This window comes from Neofelis nebulosa, chromosome 6 (assembly GCF_028018385.1).
Source record: "Neofelis nebulosa isolate mNeoNeb1 chromosome 6, mNeoNeb1.pri, whole genome shotgun sequence".
Classification (NCBI taxonomy): domain Eukaryota; kingdom Metazoa; phylum Chordata; class Mammalia; order Carnivora; family Felidae; genus Neofelis; species Neofelis nebulosa.
In genome coordinates this window covers 148495394-148520822 of record NC_080787.1, presented here as the reverse complement: position 1 = coordinate 148520822, position 25429 = coordinate 148495394, and the positions used below count along the sequence as shown (strand labels likewise).

The 25429-nt window shown below is 44.0% G+C and overlaps 1 protein-coding gene across 2 annotated transcripts in view; it reads left to right on the top strand.

Annotated features, from left to right (window-relative positions):
- PRKN (parkin RBR E3 ubiquitin protein ligase) overlaps positions 1-25429 on the top strand; it is a 1360952-nt gene that overhangs the window by 1315462 nt on the left and 20061 nt on the right. For both annotated transcript variants that reach the window (XM_058736213.1, XM_058736212.1), the window contains exon 10: positions 9047-9130. In XM_058736213.1, coding sequence (XP_058592196.1) covers positions 9047-9130 — 84 coding nt within the window. The remainder of the gene's footprint in view (positions 1-9046; positions 9131-25429) is intronic.

The window sequence follows — 25429 nt, the reverse complement described above, 5'->3', positions numbered from 1 at the left end:
CTCAAAGTGAAGGCCCGGAACACAGCCCTGGCTACTAAGCCTGTTGCTTCCTTGTCTCCCGTTTCCTTCTCTCTGACCTGGACCTCCAGGATGTTGACCGTCAGAGTGTAAAGTCACCAAGCTCACATCCACTTAAAGTCCTTTCCCAGCAAAGGACCACATTCGGGCCAGAGCGAACAAGGAAACGACAGGCTGGGTGCATCTAGTCTCAGAGCTGGGGCACCAGGAGCAGGGAAATGACAGGTGGGGACGGACCACAGGCCACTTCTGACTCTGGTTCAGCCAAATGGACAAGACTCGGAAGTGACTCGGGGTTAGTTATTTGGCCAGGAGCCTGTCTCTGTGGTGATACAACATGGATAAAGAGGGTCTTAGCAAAAATGCTGCGTTTATTTGAGATCCTTCTCAAGCCATTGTTTGACCACGGTCAGTCGTCAGCGGTAACACAGTGAGCAGGGGAGGCGGGGAGCAGGCTTTCACACACCTCGCTGCTGGGCATCGACCCCCGGCCTCATCTTCCACAGAGGGCAGGTGTGCAAATGCCATCAAAATTTAAACTCCGCATGCCCTTTGACCCATCCACTTCACTTCTAGAAATGTAGCCTACAGATTTTCTTGCACATGTGCAAACTGACCTGCGGAGAAGGACATTCCCTGCAGCTTTGTTTATAATGGCAAAATATTGGAAAAGACCTAAACCGTCGTCGTCAGGGGCCTGGTTAGATGCAGGAAGGTACATCTATCAACTAGAACACTGTGCAGCTGCTTAGGAAGAACGGAGCTGTTCAACATGCACTGATGGAAGGCAGGCTGTGAATGTCATAAACAAAAGCAAGGAGCAAAGCACAAGACATAAGGCGATATTTTATATGCCATTTTGCCTTCAAATATAATGTGTAAAAAATTTCCTGAAAGGTAAAAACAGGTGACAGTGATTATCTCCCAGGAGCATTGTAGCCTCAAGGAGGAAGAGAGACTTACTCTTCACCATATACATGTTGCACCGTTGGAGTGGGTACTGTGTGCACGTATGATCCGCTCAAAAACCATATAAACTACTTTTTAAAACCCATGACTCTGTGAGTTCTATCTCAATAAAGCTGTTAAAGAAAGGGTAAAATAAAAGGCCAACAAACATTTTTAGGTTTTGAAAAACTATAAACATTTTGAAGTAGGAAATCAGTTTAAATATCTTGGTCTATAATTATATATCGGACAGGTCAATTTCCAGCAGCCATCATCAAGGGCACCCCCCCACCACTGTCTGGAGAACTGATGAAGTGCCCCTTTTTACTTGAGGTTTGGAGGTCAGCCTTATTAAGGGTCAACGAGGGGACATGGTCCCTTCATCTTGCAAGCTCATCGTCTCTAGTAGGTCCTGGTTCTGAGACAGATGGTAAAAAAAGTTTTCCACTAGATTGTACTCACAGTGGATGTATGAATTAGGGCACTGCACGTCGGAAAGATTGAATGGGTACCACAGTACTTGATGAGATCCTGTGATGTAAGAACAGGGAATTTTCAGAGTTCGGTTAAGAGCGCCCCATGAATGAAAATTAAACCAAGGAAAGTAAGGGCCTTTTGTAGTAGGAAACCTAAAACAAAACTAATGTGGGGGATGAGCAGGGTCAATGTCACCGTATTTTGCGGGAATCTAGATGGCACTATTTAACCCTCCTTCGTGATTCCTATAGGATCTGAAAAAGACAAAGGCATTCAGCCACTGAGCTATATTCAGCTTCCTCATAATTTCTTTTTAGCCATTTGGAGGTTATGTGCAAAAGATTGTCTCAGTCTGTTTACATTTGGAGCATGGCATAGTGTAAGATTGCTTCCCACCATGAGATTCTGTGATTTTAAGATGTGTACTTGAAAGGAAACAACCTGACTTTCTTCTTTTCAAAATTGTGTTTTAGTGCATTATAATCTAACACCACTTCCGGTCTTGTCAGAACAATTTTGCATGGATCAGCGGCTGGTCACCCGTGGGGCGCCTTACTCTTTTGATACACTATTTTTAACACACCGAGGTTGGATCATATATATCACTGCTGCCATCTTCTGGAAAGTCGTACACCTAAGGGAAAAATATTTCATCTGATCCCACAGAAGCACAGACAGATGTGTGCCTCACGCTTTTGATGTTTCCCTTGACTATAGTAGGGGGTCCTAAGATAGTATTTGATTCTTTCCCGTTCTTTTAATACAAAACTTCAGAGCTATGGAAAAGAAAATAAATGGCGGATAACAAAATGCTTTTATAATCGATGCTGTCATGACAGAAAATACGCAGGAAGAAATTTGATCAGATAGACATCATTCAACTTGAAGGATCAAACCCTTATTTGAGGGTCATTGCTTATAGGTACCAACTCACTCTCAACTTTATTGATCAGCAGACATTGAATGTTCTGATTGCATTGGAGACTGTTCACTTGATTCCTTTTCGTGTTTCCAAAGAGGAAATATACATATGTCTCCTTTGGAACGTCTCCATTATGGGCATGTGGGAAATCAAACTCCGACATCAATCAAATGACTCCTCTACTGGCATGATATTGAATGATAAACATGACAGGCAATTCACAGAGCTCTGGATGGTCTGAGCACTGGATGGTCTGAGGGGATTGACCATGGAGTTACCTCTTCACATACACGAGCAAAGTGAGGCATCCCTTTCCATAGAGCAGTTAGGGGAGCAGACACGCCTGGCGTTTCCTAGGAGGTCCTCAAGTTCACAAGGACTTTCACATTTATTACCAGAATAGTGGGAACTGCTTTCATTACCAAGGTGCTTCACTGTCAGTTTACTTTTCTGTCGAACTTTATTGCTTATAAAGCATCATAACTCTATAAGGAAATCATTGATTCCTCTATGCCAGAAACTGTGTTAAATACTCATCACCTTATTATTTCTTCCTTACAAAATAATAAAGGAAAGAAATGTTTAGGGTCACACAGGATAATAAATGGTAGAGAAGGGCCTCTGTCCCTAGGTCTTTCTGACTTCAGAGGCTCTACTTTTAAACATAAGTACGTCCGACTTTTAAAAATATATGCCTACTATGTGACTTCATGTGTTACAATGTGCTATTCTTTTATGTGTGGTCCGGGTCCAAGATTTTATTTGTCCTAAAAGCAAATACTCAACACATATTAATTGCAAGGCCAATAAAATATGAATTGAATGATAACAGTAGTTTAGCTATTACTTCTTACAAAAAGTTTGTCTTATTGAATTTTTCATTTACTAAATAGCTGCTTTATTTTTTTTTTTAATTTTTTTTTCAACGTTTTTTATTTATTTTTGGGACAGAGAGAGACAGAGCATGAACGGGGGAGGGGCAGAGAGAGAGGGAGACACAGAATCGGAAACAGGCTCCAGGCTCCGAGCCATCAGCCCAGAGCCTGACGCGGGGCTCGAAATCACGGACCGCGAGATCGTGACCTGGCTGAAGTCGGACGCTTAACCGACTGCGCCACCCAGGCGCCCCTAAATAGCTGCTTTAAAGTTGTATGCCTCATCTTAGGCACCGAGGATGAGCTAGTTTCTACAGTTAAGTGGAAAGTTGGGCACAAAACTCCCGGGCAGCTCAGCTAATCTGAAGATAAAAATGAATTGGATTAGCATACTCGTTGTCACATAAAGGGACACAGTCACAGTCACGCTGTTGGGAGTGATGACCTTGTTCCTGATGTTGAATTCTAAGAGCTAGTGTCCTGTGTGTACCTGGGATTAAAAAACACACACGGAAAGAGATTTGAACTACAATTTTGCAAATAACATGGAAAATTCAAGTAGCGATTTAATGTCATGTTAGATAATGTCATATGGAAACATGATATCCATTTGCAAAAGAATTAACTGACCTAGTAAAATTTTTTCTGTAGCAGCTGAGCTATATCAGCCAGGATTCCCAAAGAGAGGCAGAACCAGTAGGAGGCAGATATAGTTATATGTGATACAGATAGATAAGGGTCTATAGATATACTCAGCTGTCCCCAGAGATCTACAGGTATACAGACCGATATATCTGTATAGCAGCATATCCATATCCACATACACAGGGAGAGAACTGACCTAAGTGACTGTGGGGCTGAGCTGGCCGGTCCTAACTCCACAGGCAGGCCTCCAGGAAGGGCAGGCCGGCCCACAGCCTGGCTGTTGTTCCCAGACAGACTCTCTTCTTCTTGGGGAAACTTCACTTCTGCTATGAAAACCTTTCAACAGATTGAATCAGCCACACCTAGATTATCTAGGATCCTCTCTGTTTCCTAAAACAAATTGAGTATGGATGTTATAGGCTTACAAAATACCTCCACAGAAGCACCCAGATTAGTGTTTGATCGAAGAATTGGGGACTGTAGTCTAGCCAAGTTGACATCGAAAGCTAACATCATAGGAGCTAAGATGATTCAGTCCATATAGATTGCTTTCTAATTAAATCTAATAAGGGATAGAGTTGAGGGAAGCAAAATTGTAAGTATGTATTACGTCTATAATTTTTAAAGGCTTTCAATTTTTTTTAACTACAGAAATTGATGGCACTTATCAGATATCTCAAGAGAGAACAACGCAGGAAAAGTAGACTACGTAAATGTGTGGCAGTCCCTTCTATTCAATTAGTATTCGCTTAGAAGGTATCTTCAGCAAATGTGAGGCCACAGTTAGTTAAGAGCAAATCCCTAGGTAAATTGCAGCTCCCTGCATGTCGGTTAGAACAAGATTCATGTGTCCCAGGCGAGGGATATACAAAGTCAGCAGACTGAATGTGAAAGTGTTGGAGCCAGATCTGTCTTCTCAAGCTCTTTCTCTAGAAATTTCTGTGCCACTGGCAGTGTTTGAAGACTGTCCCAAAACATTATCTTGGGAGCATCTGCCCATGCCGGAGGTCCCCGACCTTCCTCTGTTTGTCATGCCCTTAGAGACTCAGTAGGTTTTCATGGTGTTCCTAGGCCAAAAGAAATGTGGTTTTGTGTATCAAATACTTAGGTCTAAGCAGTTTTGTGTATTAAATACTTAGATCCAAGTAACACAATAAGAATGAATGCCTTAGCAACTTCATAGCCATTTGAAAAGATAGTTCGCAGAAATTGAAAGAAAAACGATTTTTATTTCATTCTTAAATAACTGCATCTCCTGTAGCAAACAGATGTTCGTTCACATGCTAGTTGTTTTTCTATCACAATAACCAAAAACCCATCTTTGCAAAGATATGTCATCAAACGAAGGAGAGCACAAGCCACGATAACAACATGAACTACCCTGCGTTAGCAGTTCACGTAGCATCCAACAGATAGTATCACTGTAATTTTCTCAAAGATGTAAAATTTCCCACTGCGCCCCTGAGAGCCTGTTATGCCCCAGAGTACCTTGGTGCACAGTTTGGGAACTGAGGGGTCTAAACATTTGTACAAGCTCCTGGTTGAAGTCTGAATAACACGATTAAAAACTTGAACATTTTGGGGCGCCTGGGTGGCTCAGTCGGTTGAGCGTCTGACTTCAGCTCAGGTCACGATCTCACAGTCGGTGAGTTCGAGCCCCGCGTCAGTCTCTGGGCCATCAGCCCAGAGCCCGCTTCCGATTCTGTGTCTCCCTCTCTCTCTGCCCCTCCCCCGTTCATGCTCTGTCTCTCTGTGTCTCAAAAATAAATAAATTGTTTAAAAAAATTAAAAAAAAAAAAACTTGAACATTTTCAAGATCAAACCAGACTTTCTAGATATTTCCCCATTTTGTATGAGACAGATTCAAGTTATTTACCTAGGAGGCCCCACTGCATGGTATCTCTAAATTTAAGTCATACTTTCTGCATAGAAGCAAATCAACAAGCACATTAGTATTAAATTATCCCCAGCGTATTCTTGCAGCTTCTGCTTGCCTTTTGCCAGGCTGAAATGGCGAGGCCTTCATTTCTGCGTGCTCTTCCCTTTCTGTTATTTTCTTAGTCCATTCTTTGTAGTACCAGTGTGAAAGGGAATTTAATGTCTTTGTGTCAGGAAAGGCCTATTTATTCTGACAAACTGATCAACCTCCAGGGTGTTCCTCTACCATGAAACTGATTTTATATCTCATCCACTAGCTAATAAGATGTGAAGCGTTTTCCCTGTCACGCCGAGAGATCAGACTTGCTTCCATAGAAAGCAGTGGGATGAAATCACACAGCAAAGCTCTTCTCGGTGACCGAAGCACGCAGTCTACGTTTTTCCAACATGAGCACGTAAGAGAAGAGCAATGGCTCTGAGGCAAACCCACAGATGAGCGGAGACATTAATAAAAAAAAAAAAAAAAATGGTTTTAATCTGAAATGGAAGCCCTGAGATGCACTTCATTCGCCGTTCCCTGGATCAGCTTTCGGTTCAGGGAAAATGAAAATGCCAGGAATTAAAACCTGATGGTATTGGCGAATTGCCTAAAGACATCCTGACATACAGCCCTCTCCCGCCAATCTGAATCTTTAAATAAAGTTTACATACTACAAACTTGAGGTCAGGCTCTTTGCTGTGAGAAGAAGTAAAGCTACAGTATCCTGAAATTGATGGATAGAAGGTAGATTGTATCGTATCTAAAGAGACCTTTTCCTTATAAAATACTTGCCTTTCTGGTTTGGTATGTGCTGAGATTAAGACGATTTTCAGACGAGGGGTTAAAACAAGAAATTGGATGTGGGGAAGAAGGGAAATCTGTTTCTGTGGTGAAGACAGCACGAAGGAAAATTGCCTTGGATGGGCTGTTTTTGAGGCAAGGAGGGATGACGATGTACTGGGGCATAAAGCTGGACTTTCTGTATCCTGTTTGTGATTTTGTTTATCAGTTCACATCAGTCTTATCTGAAGCAAAATTGTGCCAACTTCCTGGCTCATGCTATAGAATAGTCATTTGAGAACTTTAAGCATCCAGGACTTTCTTGAGTCCTCCAGATTCTCAGTGCCATTACTATATCGGTTATCGATTGCTGGGTAAAAAACACCAAGAAACTTAGTGACTTAAAACAGCAACAATCTTGTTCCTGTTTTGCTTTATATTCTCTTTCCCCCCACAAGGCTGTAATTTGGGCAGTGTCCCGTAAAGCCAGCGTGTCTCTGTTCCACACAGGGTCATCTGGGCCAACTCATCCAGGGGCTGGAAGATCCCCTGGAAACATGGCTCAGACGTACGGCTGGCAAGTTGGTGCTGGCCGTCTGCACTCAGCCAATTCTCTTGGCCAAGGACTTTGGTTCCTCTGTACATGAGCCTCTCATGAGCCACTCACATGAGAGGAAGCTTCCAGTTTCTTAAGGCCTGGGCCCAGAAAGCAGCACACCATCACTTCCACCATGTGCTATTGGTCAAGTAGTGAGCACATCCGTATCTAAGCAGAAGAGACATCAAACCCACCTCTCCATGGGAGGAATACCCGCTCATCCGGGGCCCATGCTATAAAATCACCACCACTGCCCACACACCATGCTCATTAATCACACTGGTTCTTTTGTGAGACCTGTTTCTCTCCAGCGAGGTAGAGAATGTTGGCTGAAGGGAACCAGTTTTCTAGTAAAGCAACTCCTTCTTCAGCTGTGAAATGGGGTCAGGGAAAAGCAGTCCCTGGCCGTTATCTGTGTAACAGTTAGAACATCTTGTGTACCAGTTAGCACGTATTATCTCACCTACCTCTTCCAGTGATCAGAGGAGATAGTTACCAGTGTTATCCTGGGTTTTCAAAGGATAACTGAGGCCCAGGTGACAAGGTGGCTCCCCAAGGTATCTTCATGGACAGGCGATGGGATGATGACTTCAATCCCGTGTGTCTGACTGCAGAGTCCACACCCTTAGCCACAACCTCTGGAGCATGGCGGGTGACTGTGAAGTAGTTCTAGAAGGGTCTACTGATGCCAGATGCTAGCAGGACAGCCTCCTTTTCCAGCATTCACTTGCATAGCTTCCTTCCCTGCAGATGAACGGTAGAGGGCAGTTGGTTGGTCCCCAGATCTCGTCCATTCCCTGGAGCACTATCACCAGGTGAGGAGATCCTCTCCAGACTAAGCATTGGCTTCCTACAGCCACCATAACAAAGCACCCTGGTCTGGGGGCCTCAAACAACAAAAACTCTTAAAGAAAACTTTGAGAAACAGTCCTGCAGGTTAGAAGCCCCAGAACAAGCCCCTTGGTTTCTACTGAGGCCTCTCTCCTTGACTTGCAGATGGCCACATTCTCACTGTGTCCTTGTGTCTCTCAGCCCCTGTGTGTGTCTGTGTCCTAATCTCCTCTCATAAAGACCAGTCACGTAAGATGAGGGCCACTCTAATGACTTCATTTTACCTTACTTACCTCTTCAAAGACCCTATTTCCAAATGCAATCACACCCCGAGGTCCTGGGTGTCAAGACTTCACCATATGAATTTTCAGGGGACACCATTTATTTCTTCTTTCCATTATAGGCTGTCATTGCAAAACCAAGTCCATTAATATGAACATAGAAATCCACTAAGTATGTAAACAAATACCAGATGTGAAATTCTTTCTTTTTAAGTTTATTTATGTATTTTGAGAGAGAGAGAGAGAGAGAGAGAGAGAGAACAAGCAGGGGAGGGGCAGAGAGAGAGGATCCCAAGCAGGCTCCGTGCTGTCAGCTCAGAGTCCAACGTGGGGCTGGAACTCACAAACCATGAGATCATAACCTGAGCCAAAACCAAGAGTCAGACACTCAACCAACTGAGCCATCCAGGCGCCCCTAGATGTGAAATTCTTGAATAACTAACACCAAAAACACTTTACTACAGATATTTATCTGCATTGTTATCTTTTCTGCCAGACTGGAAACATCTCGAAGAAAGGAAACATGACTCATGCATCCTTGAAACCCTGCTATAGTGCTTGGAACATTGTTTAGTAAAGAATTAACAATACCATCAAAATATAACTTTGTTTCCTCTTTGCAAAAAGTGATCTGGCTCAGAAGCCATCACACACGTCAGAGGAATGAATCCAATGAGCTTGGAAAAGGGAAAACATGTTATGTCCAGATGCAGCCCACAAGCCTGTCCCTAACACATGTGTGTTCTTCTGCAGTTCGTCTTTTGCCAGGACTGTAAGGAAGCGTACCATGAAGGTGAATGCAGCACCCTGTTTGAAGCCTCAGGAGCAGTTTCTCAGGTACAGTGACCTCTTCCTGCCATAAAACAGGGCTCAGGATATGGAGGAGAGACAAGAGCTGCTTCCTGAAGCCCAGGGAGGGTTTCAGTCTTTAAAAAAAATAGTTTCAAACAGAGAGGTTGGCAAACCACAAGAGACTCTTAAATACAGAGAATAAACTGAGGGTTGATGGGGGGGGGGGAGAGAGGGAAATGGGTGATGGGCATTGAGGAGGGCACTTGCTGGGATGAGCACTGGGAGCGATGAATCATGGGAATCTACCCCTGAAACCAAGAGCACACTGTATACACTGTATGTTAGCTAACTTGACAATAAATTACATTTAAAAAATGATAAGATAAGATAAGATAAGATAAGATAAGATAAGATGAGATATAAACCCCAAACCAGACTAAGTAGCCAACAACCATGGGATGTGGCTCTGGCTACTCCACCCTCAAAGTCCTTCCAGAACCAACCACCTCCTCAGGGTAGGGCTGTAGATGGCCACTGGGATATGTCCATACTTTCATAATAGTTTTTCCCTAGGGGTATATGGAATAGGGAAAAGGAAAATAGCGTGATGAGAGGAGACTTTAGAGGAACAAACAATTTAACAATTTCCAAATCAGATCAAGCAATATTAACCCTACATTTATATCTTTTTTTCAAAAGTGTCTTGTTTAAAATATTTGGTGAAACTATGATATGCATAGAAGTATTATATGATGCAAGAATATTACTGTTTTTTAGCAATATCATGAACTATGCTAAATTGTATTTCAGTCTTGATTAGGTAAAGAATGTGTTTACTGAGCCTTACTCTCCAATCTGCTATATCAGGCTTAGGGAAATGCAAATACATTTTCTTTTATTTATTAATTATGATCAACTAAACCTTAGAGGAAAGGAATAAAATTTCAGCACAGTTGATGAATTTACTCATTATTTTTCTACTGATATAGATGTTAACAAGGTTTTAAACATTAAACGTATCCGGATAAATCTTTTAGTTACTTTATTGACAGGAACCTCAGAAACAGACATAGAAATTTCAGAACATTTCAATTTTACAGTAGAAAAATTTAAATGTCTGAATGTTCTGGGGCACCTGGGTGGCTCAGTGGGTTAAGCGTCTGACTTCAGCTCAGGTCATGATCTCACAGTTCATGAGTTCGAGCCCTGCGTCGCATCGTGCACTCTGTTGTTACCACGTGACCCTGCTTCAGATCTTCTCTCCCTCTCTCTCTCTGCCCCTCCCCCACTTGCACTCTCTCTCCAAAACAATAAACATCAAAAAAAATCATCAAAATATCTGAATATTCTAAAATCAGAGCATAAAGAAGTATATCTTTGTAAGGCATTATGTGGATATATTTACTAATATTAGCACAACCAAATAAACATAATTAGTGAACTCAGGTCTTCTTATCAGCTTCTAAAATGTTGGCTATGAGCCTATGGGGAGATTTAGATCTGAACTGCCATTTCTGCAACAGAGGCAGCAAATGCTCTTTCTGTTGATTTTATTTTAGCTCAGGGGCATTCAAATACCAGCTCACTGCATACTGATGTCAGGAATAATATTGATCCTGAGACTCCCCTGCCTCAGGACCATGGTAGCCCAGAAGAGCTAGCCTAGACTGAGGCTCTAAGAAGTGGGTTTGGTCTAGCAACTTATATCCCTGGGCTCCTATGACCGCAAACATGCACAAAGCCTTCTAAGAAGTGATACCTTAATGTCCACTTATTGGAAAACAGTAGAAGTAGGGTGAAGAAGAGAACACATTAACCTATAGTTGTCCAAGTGCCAGACGCACTAGATAATTCCCTTCATTATTCATTCAAGAAGAACTAACCAACCTTGGTGTTAAAGATTGAGGTAGCCCTCCTCCCCCCCCCCAAATTTTTAAACTATTAAAGCATTAATGTTCAACTCAGGAAAGTGGGAGAAAGAAAGTTAGAGCTGGGCTGAAGCATAGATGACCAGTACCCAGGGGCCTGTGTCTGCAAAGACCACCCATTAGCAAACATTAAGTCCAGCATTTGTATGCACCAGACATCCTGCTGGAAAACTGCAGATAAGTATTTCTTTTCAGTATATTGTGCAGATAAGCACATGAGGGAGTCATAGGGGAGACTTACAGAAAAATATATAATAATAGTAATGTGCTACAACAAAGTTCAGGAAATCTTTAGCTTTGCATAACACTTCCCCAGAAAAGTCATAGAAGGTGGGTAAGAGTGTCAAAAGGACAGTGGGAGAAGGATGATAAAGAACATTCCAGCAAAAACACTGCATGGACAAAGATACAGAGGCAAAAATTTTATCTGGTGCACAGATATTTCATAGATGTTTGCTGAATGATTGTGGCTTCTAAAAAGAAAAATACATTCTTTCATTTATTCAACGAATATGTATTAAACACCTATAATCCGTTAGACTTTATGCTAGGCTCTGGAGATAAAGTACCTGCTGTCACAGAGGTGAGATTGTTGGCTGCACCAACAGTCATTATAACAGGAATTCAGAAGAAGAATCATTAATTTAGGACAGAGATGTGCAGGAAAGAATCCAAGAAGAGGTGGCCCTGAAATAAGACGTCCCTGAAATGAGGCTCCTCCCTGCCTTGTTCACACTCCTAGGCAAACCTCATATTCCCCTTATTTGAAAACAAAGCAAATTGACCAACCAAACTGGAAGAGCCTGTCCGTCCACTGTTGTCTGAGAACAGAAGGCAACTTCCTGGGGTTTTGCTGCCCTTTTTCCATACGTCCGATTTATTCAGGTCCTACAGGAAAGAGAATTCAGCTCAGATGGGCACATGAAGAGACTTTAACTGAAAGGTCATGGATGGCCTACAGAGGTGGGGAAAGGTCACAAGAGCCCCCAAACAATGTGGAGGGCCTCAAAGTGCAGCATCAGTGAGGAGCCATGAGCCCCTAACTCTGAAGGGACAAGAGGAAGGAATGGTGTCACACAGGAAATAATCCTGTGAGCTGGAGCCACGGAGGCGGGGCCTCTTGGCAGGAGGTGTAATCACAGAGGGTCCAGCATTGACAGAGGTGGGCCCCCAGCAGGAAGGGAATGAAGGGACATCTCCATTTCTCTCTCCCGTCCTCTGATCTCTTGCTAATGTCTCCCATTGGCCACACCCAACCGAAAGTCAGCCTCGAGGGGTCCGAGGGACACAGCCTGTCCGAATGAGCCAGCCTTCCAGGTGCAGAAGAGGGGAGGGGAAAGAATGCAGAATGACCAGTGTATTCCTATGATCTGATTTACCACGTCTCCAAAACCTCTCGATTTCAATCGTAGCTCCTCCTGGGCCTGGAAAGAAATGAACCAAATGAACTATTTCATCAAACTAAAAGACCCAATTCCATTCACTAAGAGAAAAGAGGACTTCTATTCTAATAGGGCCAGCTTGTTTTCTGTTCCTGTATTTCGCTCAAATGGGAGTGATCTCCAGGTGGATCACCTCTGCAATTCCACAGACATGAAATCTTTGAAAGAGGACACGCTACACATCCAACCACAGAAATCTAATTGCAGCTCCCTTCTTGGGACTGAAGGCTTTGGATGCAGCCTCATGGATAAAGTCTGCTAATACAAACAAAATACTCTCATTAACCCTCTTCACATTTCCTTCTGGTTCAATTCGCTTGTAAGGTGTTTCCTTTCAGCATTTGTGGCCACTGTCCACTGCTCTCCCTTGAAAGCTGAGTGGTTTCTGGACTTTGATATTACATTACCCAGCCAGGCAAGCCCATGTCTCCCGGGGCCCAGTCAGGCTTTTTCCATCAGCTGGGCTGCTTGACCCTAAACTTAATGCACTTTTTGATTAATGTAATAATTTTTTTAAAGCAAACTCAAAAATTGGTTTTAAATTGGTTTTAAAATATTGAACACACTTTAGGTCAAAACTGCTGGGCATTTGGGAAATCAGTGACAGAAGATCGATCCGTCACAAGCTAATGAGAGTCCAGTCCCATTTGCTTTTCCTTGTTCTTGCCTGGTTGTTCTCCTCCCCATGCTCCGTCCCCTTCCACAAATTCCCTCTGGAGGCTTTCTAATAAGTAAACACTTGCTCTTGCAAACCACAGAAATTGATTCATTCCCCCCAGTGGTTCTAAGTAGTAGATGTTACTCTCCCTATTCAACAGGAAGGCAAACTGAGATTTCTAGATTTTTAATGGCATTATCCAAAGACACAAAGGAAATCATTTTCAGTGGCATCACCTGATCAAAATGGTTCAGGAACAGTGAGCACTCTTTCTGAGTAATAAATCTACAGTGTCTAAAGGGAGTGTGCCCATCCCTTCCTGCCAAGCTCCTACTCAACCTTCAAGACCCAGATCACACATCACCTGCTGCGTGAACCCATCTGCCCACCCTACAACCTCCTTGAAGCTTTCAGACAACAGTACATACTTCTGTCACACATTCATCACACTGAAATATTGTTTCCCTGTCTCTTCACTAAAATTATGAGCTTTGCTAATGCAAGGTTTGTACCTATTTTTTTAGCTCCAGTGCCTAGGATGCCTACGATATAGTAGGTACTCATTAAGTGCTTGTTGAAAGAATGACAACTCCTTCCTTCATCCCCAACCCTCCCTTCTCACCATGAAGCTGGGCAAGCACTCTACAAGAATGAGTGGAGAGGAGTCATCCAAGATGGTGACATAGGAGGATCCTGAGCTCCCAACCCCCATAGATGCATCAAACCTGGAGTAATGCCCTCTGAAAAAGATCTAGAAACTAGCCAAGCGACTCCTGTCTATCAGATGAATGAGAAAATACCCACATCAAAATGGGGAGGCTGAGACACACTCTTGTCATGAACCCCACTACTGGCACTGTGCCATTCAGGATGAAAGCCCCCACCCCCTGCTTCTCGCAGAGTAGCAAAGGGTTTTGACCCCACATCTAGCACCCCCACTGTTAAGACTGGGTGCCAAACACCTGGCTCTGCAGCCAACAAGGCTGATAATAATGAGACCCACAAGACTATAGCAAACACAGAAGCAATTCCTACAGGGGCACACCACAAGCACCACATCTATCCCCACAAGACTCAGCACAGAGAGAGGCAAAACTGCCCACCTTCCACCCTTTCCGTGAAGGAGGTTTGCCTGCATACTTTGAAAGCTGCTGTCTCGGGACCAGGCTTCTAATTTAGCAGGCACTAGCAGTTGGCTGCATTCCTCCCCAAAGACCAGGGAAGCAAGAGGACACCTCTCTCACCTTCTCCCTCGCATCCACCACAAGGCACCTGTGTCCTCTTGGAAGGAGCTTGTGAGCACATCCGCACCCTGACTTTCATGGCCCAAGGGATGGGGCTCCGATCCCTGGCTCTGAGAGACAAAGAGACTTCCATTCAGGAGTCCCACAGGACTATAGCAAACAAAGAAGCACTTCTTAGCTGGCTATCCCCCCAGAGCCCAGCACAGAGGAAGCAGGCAAAAAACACTATCTCCCATCTTTCCCTGAAAGGGATTTATCAAAATACTTTAAAAGTTGCCACCCAAGAGCCAGGCTTCTATTTTAGCAGGCATCTAAGGACTGGCTGCACTCTTCCCCAGAGACAAGGGAAGCCAGCAGATGCTTTTCCCACCCTCTCCCTTCAGCCTGCTCCAATAATAGAACCAAGTTGCCAGTAACTCTTTGGAAGGAGCTTGTACATACATCTGGCACCCCAGCTTTTACAGCTTCCACCTGAAAGATGGGCACTTAGATTTATCGCCTGGCTTCAATAGCCAAGGGGGTTTGCATTCACAATTCCTACAAGACTATAGCAAACAAAGAAATAGTTTGTAACAGGTGCAGGAGCACCACCACCACTCTGTGGCTGTATACCTGGGCTCAACGTGGAAGGAGCAAGCAAAAACATTCATCTCCCAGATTCTCCCTGGAAAGGGACTTAACTAACTACCTACTTTCCCATCTGCTGCCTGAGGGTCCCACTTCTAATCAGCCTGCATCTAGATGCTGAATGCCGTCCTCCCCTTCGGTATCCTGACAGGTCTCGACATAGCCTCAACTACTGGAAGCTGCTCAGAACAAAGAAGGAGACCTGGACAATCACAAAAACTTCAGAGACAGCTAGGAGCTTGGGCCGAGTTAATTGGTGAGGCTCATCTCCTGCATGAGAACTCTGTTAAGACTGGGAGAGGTGGCTGTTTAATGCACAAAAACCAACACAGAGAATCAAGGAAAATAAATGGAGGAATATGTTCCAAACAAAAGAACAAGGTAAATCTCCAGAAACAAATCTTAGTGAAACAGAGATAAGTGATTTAGCTGATAAAGAGTTCAAAATAACAGTCATGAAGATGCTCACCAAGGTCAAGAGATCAAAGCATGAACAAAACAGAATTCCAACAGAGACATAAAATATAAGAAAGTACCAAACAGAAGTCACAGAGCTGAAGAATACAATAACTGACCTGAAAAATACACTAGACAGATTCAACAGCAGGCTAGATGAAGTGGAAGAAAATCAGTAAGCTCAAAGACAGGCCAGTGGAACTCATCCAATCAGGGCAGCAAAAAGAAAAAAGAATTTTAAAAATGAAGATAGCATGAAGGACTTACGGGACACTATCAAGGAGACCAATATCCAAATTATAGGGGTCCAAGGAGAAGAAGAGAGAAAGAGTCAGAACGCTTATACAAAAAAATGATAGCTGAAAACCTCTCTAACCTGGGGCAAGAAACAGACATCCAAAACCAAGAAGTCCAAAATGTACTAAATAAGACCTAAAGATATCCACATAGAGACACATTGTAATTAAATTGTCAAAAGTTAAAGACAAGAAGAGAATTTTAAGAGCAGCAAGAGAAAAGCAACTTGTTATGTACAAGGGAATCCCCATAGGACTGTCAGCAGATTTTTCAGCAGAAACTGCCAGCCAGAAGGGAGTGGAGTGATATATTCAAAGTACTGAAAGAAAAAAAACTGCTACCCAAGAATTCTCTACATAGCAAAGTTGTCCTTTATAATGGAAGGAGAGAGATGCTTGGGTGGCACAGTCATTTAAGCATCCTCCTCTTGATTTCAGCTCAAGTCATGATCTCACAGTTTATGAGTTCAAGCCCCACATCGGGCTCTACACTGCCCTTCTCCGACTTGTTCTCTCTAAATAAATAAGTACATAAATACATAAATACATATATACATACATACATACATAAACAAACTTTTAAAAAAATTAAAATAAAATAAAAAGTATTGGAAGAGAGGTAGAGTTTTCCAGACAAACAAAAGCTGTAGAAGTTCATGACTATGAGACCAATCTTAGAAAAAATATTAAAGGGAGTTCTTCAAGCTGAAATGAAAAGCCTACATCAAGAAACAACAACAATCTCAAATAAACAATCTAACTTTACACATTAAGGAGCTAGAAAAGTACAAGCAAACTAAGCCTGGGGTGCCTGGGTGGCTCTTAACTAGAGTCTGACTTTGGCTCGGGTCATTATCTCATGGCTCATGAGTTCAAGCCCCACTGAGCTGACAGCTTAGAGCCTGGAGCCTGCTTCAGATTCTGTGTCTCCCCTTCTCTCTGCCCCTCCCCTGCTCACTCGCTTACTCTGTCTCTCTCTCTCAAAAATAAATAATAAAAATTTTTTTTAATTAAAAAAAAACTGAACCCAATGAGAGTGGAGAAAAGGAAATAACAAAGATCAAAATAAATGACACATAGACTAAAAAGATAATAGAAAAACATTAAAAGCTGGGTTGTTTTTTAAAAGATAATTAAATTGGCAAGGCTTTACTAGGATTAGCAAGAAATAAAGTTCTCAAATAAAATCAGAAGAGAGACAAGACATTACAACTGATCCCATAGGAATACAAAGGATCATGGAACTACTATGCACAACTATACACGAACAAATCAGACAATCTAAAAGAAATGGAGAAAAAAATATACAACCTACCAAGACTGAATCATGAAGGAGCAGAAAATCTGAACAGACCAATTACAAGAAAGAAGATTGAATTAGTGATCAAAAACCTCCCAACAAACAAAAGTCCAAGATCAGATGGCTTCAGTGGCAACTTCTAACAAACATTTGAAGAAATAACACCAATTATTCTCAAACACTTCCAAAAAATAGAAAAGAAATACTTTCAAATTCATTTTACAAGGTCAGCATTATCCTAAGCCAAATCCAGACAAGGACATTATAAGAAAAGAAAATTATAGACCAATATCCCTGATGAGCACAGATCCATAAATCCTCAACAAAATATTAGCAAATTCAAGTCCACAATGTATTAAAAGGATCCTACACCATTGTCAAGTAGATTTATTCCAGGAATGCAAGTATGGTTCAACATCCACCAATCAATATAACGCGGCACATTAACAACGAAGGATAAATATCATATGAGCATCTCAATAGATGCAGAAAAAGCATCCGACAAAATTTAACATCCATTCCTGATTAAAAACTCTCAATGAACTGTGTATAGAGAGAACGGACTTCAACATAATAAAGGCCATATATGACAAACTCACAGCTAATCGTATGCAATGGTGAAAAGCTGAAAGTTCTTTTTCTAAGATCAGGGACATGATAAGGATGCCCATTGCTTTTATTCAGCCTAGTACCGGAAGTCCCATCCAGAGCAATTAACCAAGAAAAATAAATAAAAGGCATCCGAATAGGAAAGGAAGAAGTAGCATCTCTTTGTGCAGATGGCATGACACTATATACAGAAAATCCTAAAGATTGTGCCAAAAAGCTGTTAGAACTAACAATTTCAGCCAAGTTGCAGGATATAAAATCAACATGCAAGAATCAGACATACAAATGGCCAAAAAGTGCATGAAAAGTTGCTCAACATCATTAATCATCAGGGAAATGCAGATCAAAACCACAACGAGAGACCACTGCACACCTGTTAGGAGGGCTAGTCTCAGAAAGACAGGACACAAGAAGTGCCAGTGAGGACGTGAAGGAAAGGAAACCCTTGCCGGTGGGAATGGAAACTGGCATAACCACCATGTAAAGCAGAATAGAGGTTCCCCAGGCAATTAAAATGAGGACCACTGTATGATCCAGCACTTTCACTTCTGAGTATATATTCAAAGGATATAAAGTCAACATCTCAAAGAGATATCTGCACTCTCGTGTTCCTAGCAGTACTATTCACAATAGCCAAGATTATGGAAACAAGCTAAGTGTCTGTCAACAGATAAAAGGATATATGTGGAATGTTACTCAGCCTTTAAAAAAGAAGGCAAGTCTGTCATTGACAACAATGTGGATGAAACTGGAGGGCGTTATGCTAAGTGAAATAAGCCAGACAAAGACAAATACTTCATGGTATCACATGTATGTGAAATCAAAAAAAAATGTCAAACTCATAGAAACAGAGAGTAGAAAAGTGATTGTCAGGGAAACACATAAGATACAAACTTCCAACTATAAGATGAATAAGGACTAATGATCTCATGTATAACCTGGTGACTATCATTGACAGCGCTGTATTTTGTAGCTGAAATTTGCCAAGCGAATAAAACTAAAGTTTTCTCTCTCTCTCTCTCTCTTTCTTTCTCTCATACACACACACACACACACACACACACACACACAGCACTGTGTGAGGTCATGGATGTGTTAACTCAATGCAGACAATGCTTGCCCAATGTATGATATATCACATCGTCACGTTGTATACTTTAAATATCTTACAGTCTGGTTTTTCTATCATACCTCAATAAAGCTGAAAAGAGAACCACTATGTAGATAAATTTTCAGATGGAAAATATTTTTCAGAGCAAAATCTGACACACTCATGTCTTTTCAAAGGCAAAAAAAATTCTAGCTACTTTCTTTCATAATTAGGAAAAAATTAGGAAATCAGGAAAAAAGCTCACTCTAAAATGCTCCATGAAGTTTGTTTTATATAATAAAACAAAATAAATCATTTAAAATTTTTAAAAAGAATGGGCAGTAACTTCCGGGTTGGCTTTTGTCCTGGCCATCTTTTGAATTGTAAGAGAAAACAAGATTGCCCACAGCAAACCACACTGTTCCCTCCATCTACCTCCTAAATTAGAAGAATAAACCTCCAATTTGCCTGGGATAAAAATAATAATGTACACTCGTATAGTACTTATTTACAAAGCACTTCCTTTTTTTTATTTAAAATGTTTTAATGTTTATTTATTTTTGAGAGAGAGAGAAACAGAGCACAAGCAGGGGAGGGGCAGGGAGAGAGGGAGACACAGAATCCGAAGCACGCTCCGGGCTCTGAGCTATCAGCACAAAGCCCAATGCAGGGCTAGAACCCACGAATGGTGAGATCATGACCTGAGCTGAAGTCGGACACTGAACCGACCGAGCCACCCAGACGCCCCTACAAAGCACTTTCAAATACACCATCTCATTTCGAGCCTCTTGACAACATTATACCACATACTTAGATCATAGGCAAGGTACAGGGAGGGAGACAGAGACACCCAGGGTCATAGAGTTGACAATCAATAGTTCTAACTGGTGTCACACTGCATGTTGAAAAGGGGATATGTGTAGGCTATTGTTGGCTTGTGAAATATTATACCAGGGTGGCACTCATAGTAGTATACATTAGATTCGATTCGTGGACTTTCCCATGTGTTGACAAGGATGAAGACACATTTTACTTCTCTTCTAGCTTTCCTTTAAAACAAATACAGCAAGAAAAAATCACATTAAAACAACTCTCTGCAAACACAATTGCACCTAGCCTATGTCGGAGGAGGGGAGGGAGTGGGGTGGTCTGTGCAAAATTGGAAGCACATGGCTCCAGCCAATTTGGCCAAGTAGAAATGGGGGACCAACATTACCAGATTTTCCAAATTGATTAATTTTTCGGTAGTTCGAAACTCATGTGTTTATGTTAAATATCCTTATTTTTAAGTGTTGGGAGCTAACTCCATAAAAATTAAACACATCTATCTACAGGTAGAATTTTGTCTCCAACCTTTGTGTTACACCTGTTACATGACTTGGAATTTTATTTTGGCTGTCTTAATTCCTCATAATCAATAAAAACGAGAAAAAAGAGGGATATCCAGTAAATACTTATATAAAATCTACCCTGTACCATTAAGACTACAGGTATTTTGGATACAGCATTAAACAAAATAGAGCAACCCCCAATCTTATGCAGTTTATACTCTAGTGACATAAAAAAAACTAACAATTAAAATATCGTATGCTAAGAGGCAGAATCGGGAAGTTGGGGATGCTGTAACGTTTAGTCTTCTGAGACGTTCAAGGAATTGGTCACAGGAAGAAATGAAATCTGAGACGGAAAAGACGAGCTGGGGCGATCCTTCAGAGTTGCTCTGCATCCCAGAGGGGCCAGGCTTTCGCACCCCTTTCGTCCCCAATGGTCCAGGCCCCTAGTTTCATACCATACTAAAGCCACAACTACCGAACTTGACCGTTCGCTATCGAAAGGATTGCTGCTTAGACCAGCCCCACAGGTCAGGAGTGTGCCAGGGAGCTTTTTTCCAAATGGTGCATTACTTTCGGCTGCAGGGCCCTAGATGCCATCACTGTGAATCACTGTGATTGCAATAAACGCGTGATGTCTTTTCCCGCCACAGAAACCTTGCATACCCTGGCTCTGTGGCAGAGACTGTTTGCATAGCCCTTTGCAGCTCTGGACCCCCTCCAAGGGGCCAGTGCTCATCTGCCACCAGTAGGCCTCCTTTGTGGCCACCACCTGGTGGGTCTCTACCTCCACCACCTCCCCGCCCCCCATTTTAGAATTTGTGTTCTAGGACCACTCCTAGTACCAACTGTCATAGGTCAGGTTCCCAGGGAAAGAGTCCCTGAGACTTGCACCCAGAAGGGACTTGGGAAGCACTGTCAGGAACAGCCCCTTAGGAGAAAAAGAGGGGGTGTTGGAGGTAGGGTCCGTGGACCTTGGCAACGAGAGAAGCAACAGTTCTGGTCAATGCCTGGATTTCTAACTTGGGCGAAGGGTGGTGCCCTTACCTGGAGGAGGAAACACTGGAGGAAGAGCAGAGAGTGTGTAGGGACAGAGACCTCACTTTGGGCATCTGAGCACAGGTGAACAGCCCACCAAGGAACGGATGCATAGAGTGCCTTAGAGCAGATGAGGAGGCGGGAGCCAAGGATAAGCCACAAGATTAATAGTGTCCAGTCGCTGGCCCCCCAGCCACGATCCCTACCCCAGCCCCCTAGGGTTTACAGCCAGGGGCTGGGAGGGGGCCTCCCTGTGGTGGAGAATGAGACAAGGAGGCTCTGGAGAGACTGGAGTCCTGGATATATTTTGCCTCTGTATCTCATCGCCCTCATCTCTCGGCCATTTACTACTTCTGCACAAGTGCCGCCCCAGAACTGGGAACCGGATGAAACTTACTCTCCCCGAGGTGCAGGTCCCGGTTATTTAGGAGTGTAGTTCGGAATCACGTGTTGGTTTAGGCAAAACAGCTTGATTGATCACCACCTCCCTGAAGACCTAGGGTCTGGACGTACAGCCTCATGGCCTCGCGGATGCGAATGGCCTCGCGGACGCGAACGGCTGGGAGGCATCTGCGGTCTACGCAGGTGCGTCCCAGCGTGTCACTCCTGGAAAGTTGCTGAGGAGGGGTCTTCCCCTCCCCCAGCCCTCGGTAGCCCATTTCCCCAGTGCTCAGCACGTGAAAGGTAGGCTCTGGGGGAGCGGGGCTGGTACACTGAAGAACGGGCTCCGGTTTTCTCCATTTCCAGGCAAGTCACCCAAATTCTAACAGCACTTTTTCCTCATCTGCCACATGGGGCCAGCAAGCTCTACTGCGCTATAAATAATGAAATGAGAATGTATGTGAATCATTCTATAAGCTGTAAAGTACTACAAAATGGTCAAACTTGGGCTTTGGGTATTTTTAAGGCTGAATGCTAAAAATACCAGGCATTACAGAGAAAGAAAATGAAAGACAACACCAGAGGCCAAATGAAGGCATGCACACACACACACACACACACACACACACACTCTGACACGACCGGGAGTCAGACCCTTACCACACAGACCATGTCCCTGTCTCTCCAAGGACCCTCCTGTCCTCCAGACTCTTTCCTTCTCCTCTGGGGCTGTCACTGTAGGAAGAGCTCACACTGAGCCCAGATGCAGCACTTCCTGGGGCTCAGCCCCTCCCATGGGGCCTCTCCCCTCCTCTCCAGAAGCCGCCCCAGCCCCTCCGAGAGTCCCTTCCCGCCTGGTGTCGACACTGGGGGACACAATTCTCCAGGCTACCTGAGCTCTCATACCCCAGCCCCAGCCAGACAGCTGCCCGGAGTCCCCGACCTTCCCCAGGCTCTGGAACACCTCCGGGAGCAGGGCAGGCTCACCTGAACAGGGGGCTACCTCTAGGGTGCTGGATCCGGGAGGGGCTGGGATGGAATCCTGGCCAGTTTGCTAGAAAAGGGCCAAATGTAAACTCTTCACCCTCATTTGCAAGTCTGCATCTCGTGTGACAGAAACTCACACATGCACACATCCCATGTACTCACCACACACCCCCACGTGCACATCCCACACACACATCCACCGCACAACACCCCAGCCCCCTAAACACACTACGCATGCATCAGACTCCCGACATACACACCTCGCACCCCCACAAACACTCACCCACACACACCCCCACATACCCATATACCACACGCCGCTCCCACCCCCCCCACACACAACGCATCCCACATATCCCACACACCCCACATACACCATGCACCCCACAGACACACACACCCCAGAGACTATTTTATCTCCACCCAGGAGAACAAGCCCAGGCGAGCCCGCCTGGATTTCCTCTCCAGCAAGAGGGAAGCACCTGCAGAGCCCCTCTGTTCCACCAGATGGCGCTACATCCTTAAGGGAGACGGTATTTTGCAAGAACCCGTGGCCACCTGCAAATGACCGGGAAACGAGGACCCTTTGCCACTTTCTCCACGGCCCCCGGGGCCAGGAGGACCAGAGGACAGGTCCCACGGGAGAGCTGACTACCGGCTCCCGTAAATCCTTCACTCGTTGATAGATGAGAAACGAGGGGAGATGGGTGTTGTCATCCGCGGGAGGCTTGTTGACCACTTGTGGGGAAAATGGTTCATCTGCTCTGCCCGATCACCTCCGCGCAAACCAAGCAGGTGCCAAATGCCAGCACGAAGGGGGGCAGCACGCTTCAGGTGCTCCGGCTCTTTGCCCAGTTTTCATGTCCTTTTCCTCTGTAAGAACCACTTGTGCCGCTCATCTGCCTGGCCTTGTTCCATGAGGAATCCCAGGCAAGGCAAAATGGCTTTGTAGTCCAATGGATCTGGTCTCGAAAATGAGTCGCAGCCATGACAGGCTGTCACAGTTACTTTCCATGACCGTGACACTTAGCTGGGCAGTGGAGCCCCACTGTTTGGTCAGACGCTGGTCTAGCTGCTGCCGTGAAGGTATTTTTAGATTTGGTCAAGGCCACATTTCTAGGTATTTGTTTATTTCTTCCGTAAAGGGGACGCCCGAAATGCAGGTGGGCCTCATCCAATCAGTTGAGGGTCTTCAGAGCAAAGACTGAGGTTTTGCGGATAAGAAGGAATTCTGCCTCAAGACTGTAACAGAAACTCTGCCCAAGTTCCCAGGCGACCAGCCTGTGCTACAAGTATTGAACTGACCAGCTCAAACAATCCCATGAGCCAATTCCTTAAAATAACTCCGTATATTACATATTACATGTTACATGCTACATATTATATATACATATCCTATTCATTCTGTCTCCCTGGGGAACCTTGACTGAGACATTAGTTGTAGTAATTTATTAAGTGAACCATGTAATCTCTCAAAGCCATGCTTCCCTCATCTGTAATATGACGTTGTAAAACCGGGAAGATTTCTTGAAATAACGAATGCATGATGCCTAGCTCGGAGCCTGACAAATCACAGTGCAAGCTGGATGAGGTCATCTTTCCACATCCATCCCCATCCCTACAGGATTACATAAGATGGGGGGACTTTGGGGCCACACGCCCTGAATCCATTCTGTCTGTGCGGACCACAGTGCATACGTTCTGCCAGCGGCTTCTCAGACGCTGGTCCACGGAACCGCAGCATGAACGTCACCCAGGAATGTGTTAAATCCCAAGCTCTCGGGCCCCACCCCACACCTGCTTCAGAGACGAGGTTGGCACTTTTGGGGGAGGGTGTGTGGCAGTCTGTGTTTCAGGGAGCCGACCAGGTGATGCCAATGCATCCGAAGAGGACGACTCTTCTGCTAAGGTAAGCACCACACGACAGGGACATTTTGGTTTGCTGTCATCTCTTGTGTTTCCTAGGGCATCTCTAGTACCTGGGACAGTGCCTGGTACATCGTGGGCACCCAACACTTGCTTACTGAATGAATAGATCTCTGTGTCAGCCCTAAGAAAAATAATGGTCTGCTTTGTACCAGCACAGCCTCACTTTGCACAGAGCACAAGCTATGTGCTCTGCTCTGGCTTCCTCTTTGTATTAGTGGTGCTCCCGTATTCAAACTCCCGTCTACGTTGATAATTCTAGTAATTACTTACCTAACCCAGCCATGACCCAGAGATCTTCGTTATCAAAAATACAAGTTAGGGGCGCCTGGGCACCTCCGTCAGTTAAGCGTCCAACTTCGGCTCAGGTCATGATCTCACGGTCATGGGTGTGAGCCCCGCGTTGGGCTCTGTGCTGACGGCTCGGAGCCTGGAGCCTGCTTCGGATTCTGGGTCTCCCTCTCTCTCTGCCCCTCCCCCCCTCTCAAAAATAAACATTAAAAAAAATTCTTTAAATTTCATTTTAAAGTGTGGCCTGTGAAATTTAGAACTTAGTGATGAGAGTGGAGCCTAGTAGCCTATACAGCCTTCGGCCAGACACTCTATTACATATTAGTACTCCAACAAGTTCTTTCCAAATATATGTGTATGTGCAATCTACATCTGTATCTGTAGATATATAATAAATATATAGAAATTACTTCTAACCTATTTATTTCTAATTTGAAATTGTGTAATATTAATAATAATGTGTATATGTATTCCCCCCAAAGAGACAGCAATAGTTTGTAAAATGTGAGAACAAAAACAATTTTGTTGACATCCTTGTGCCTGAAAGGTACTGCAGTATTCTGACTCACCAGCAGGGGGCGGGCCGCTCACAAGAAGTGGTCGTCAAGGAGAACATCCGTTATACTTTGCTGGGGGACTCTGGGAAAGTTGGGAGGGCCACTGTCTGCAGAGGTGGGAGTTGTCAGTAACGAGGTGGCAAGGGGCGTTACCTGGACATTCGATTTTGGTGACAAAAGTGA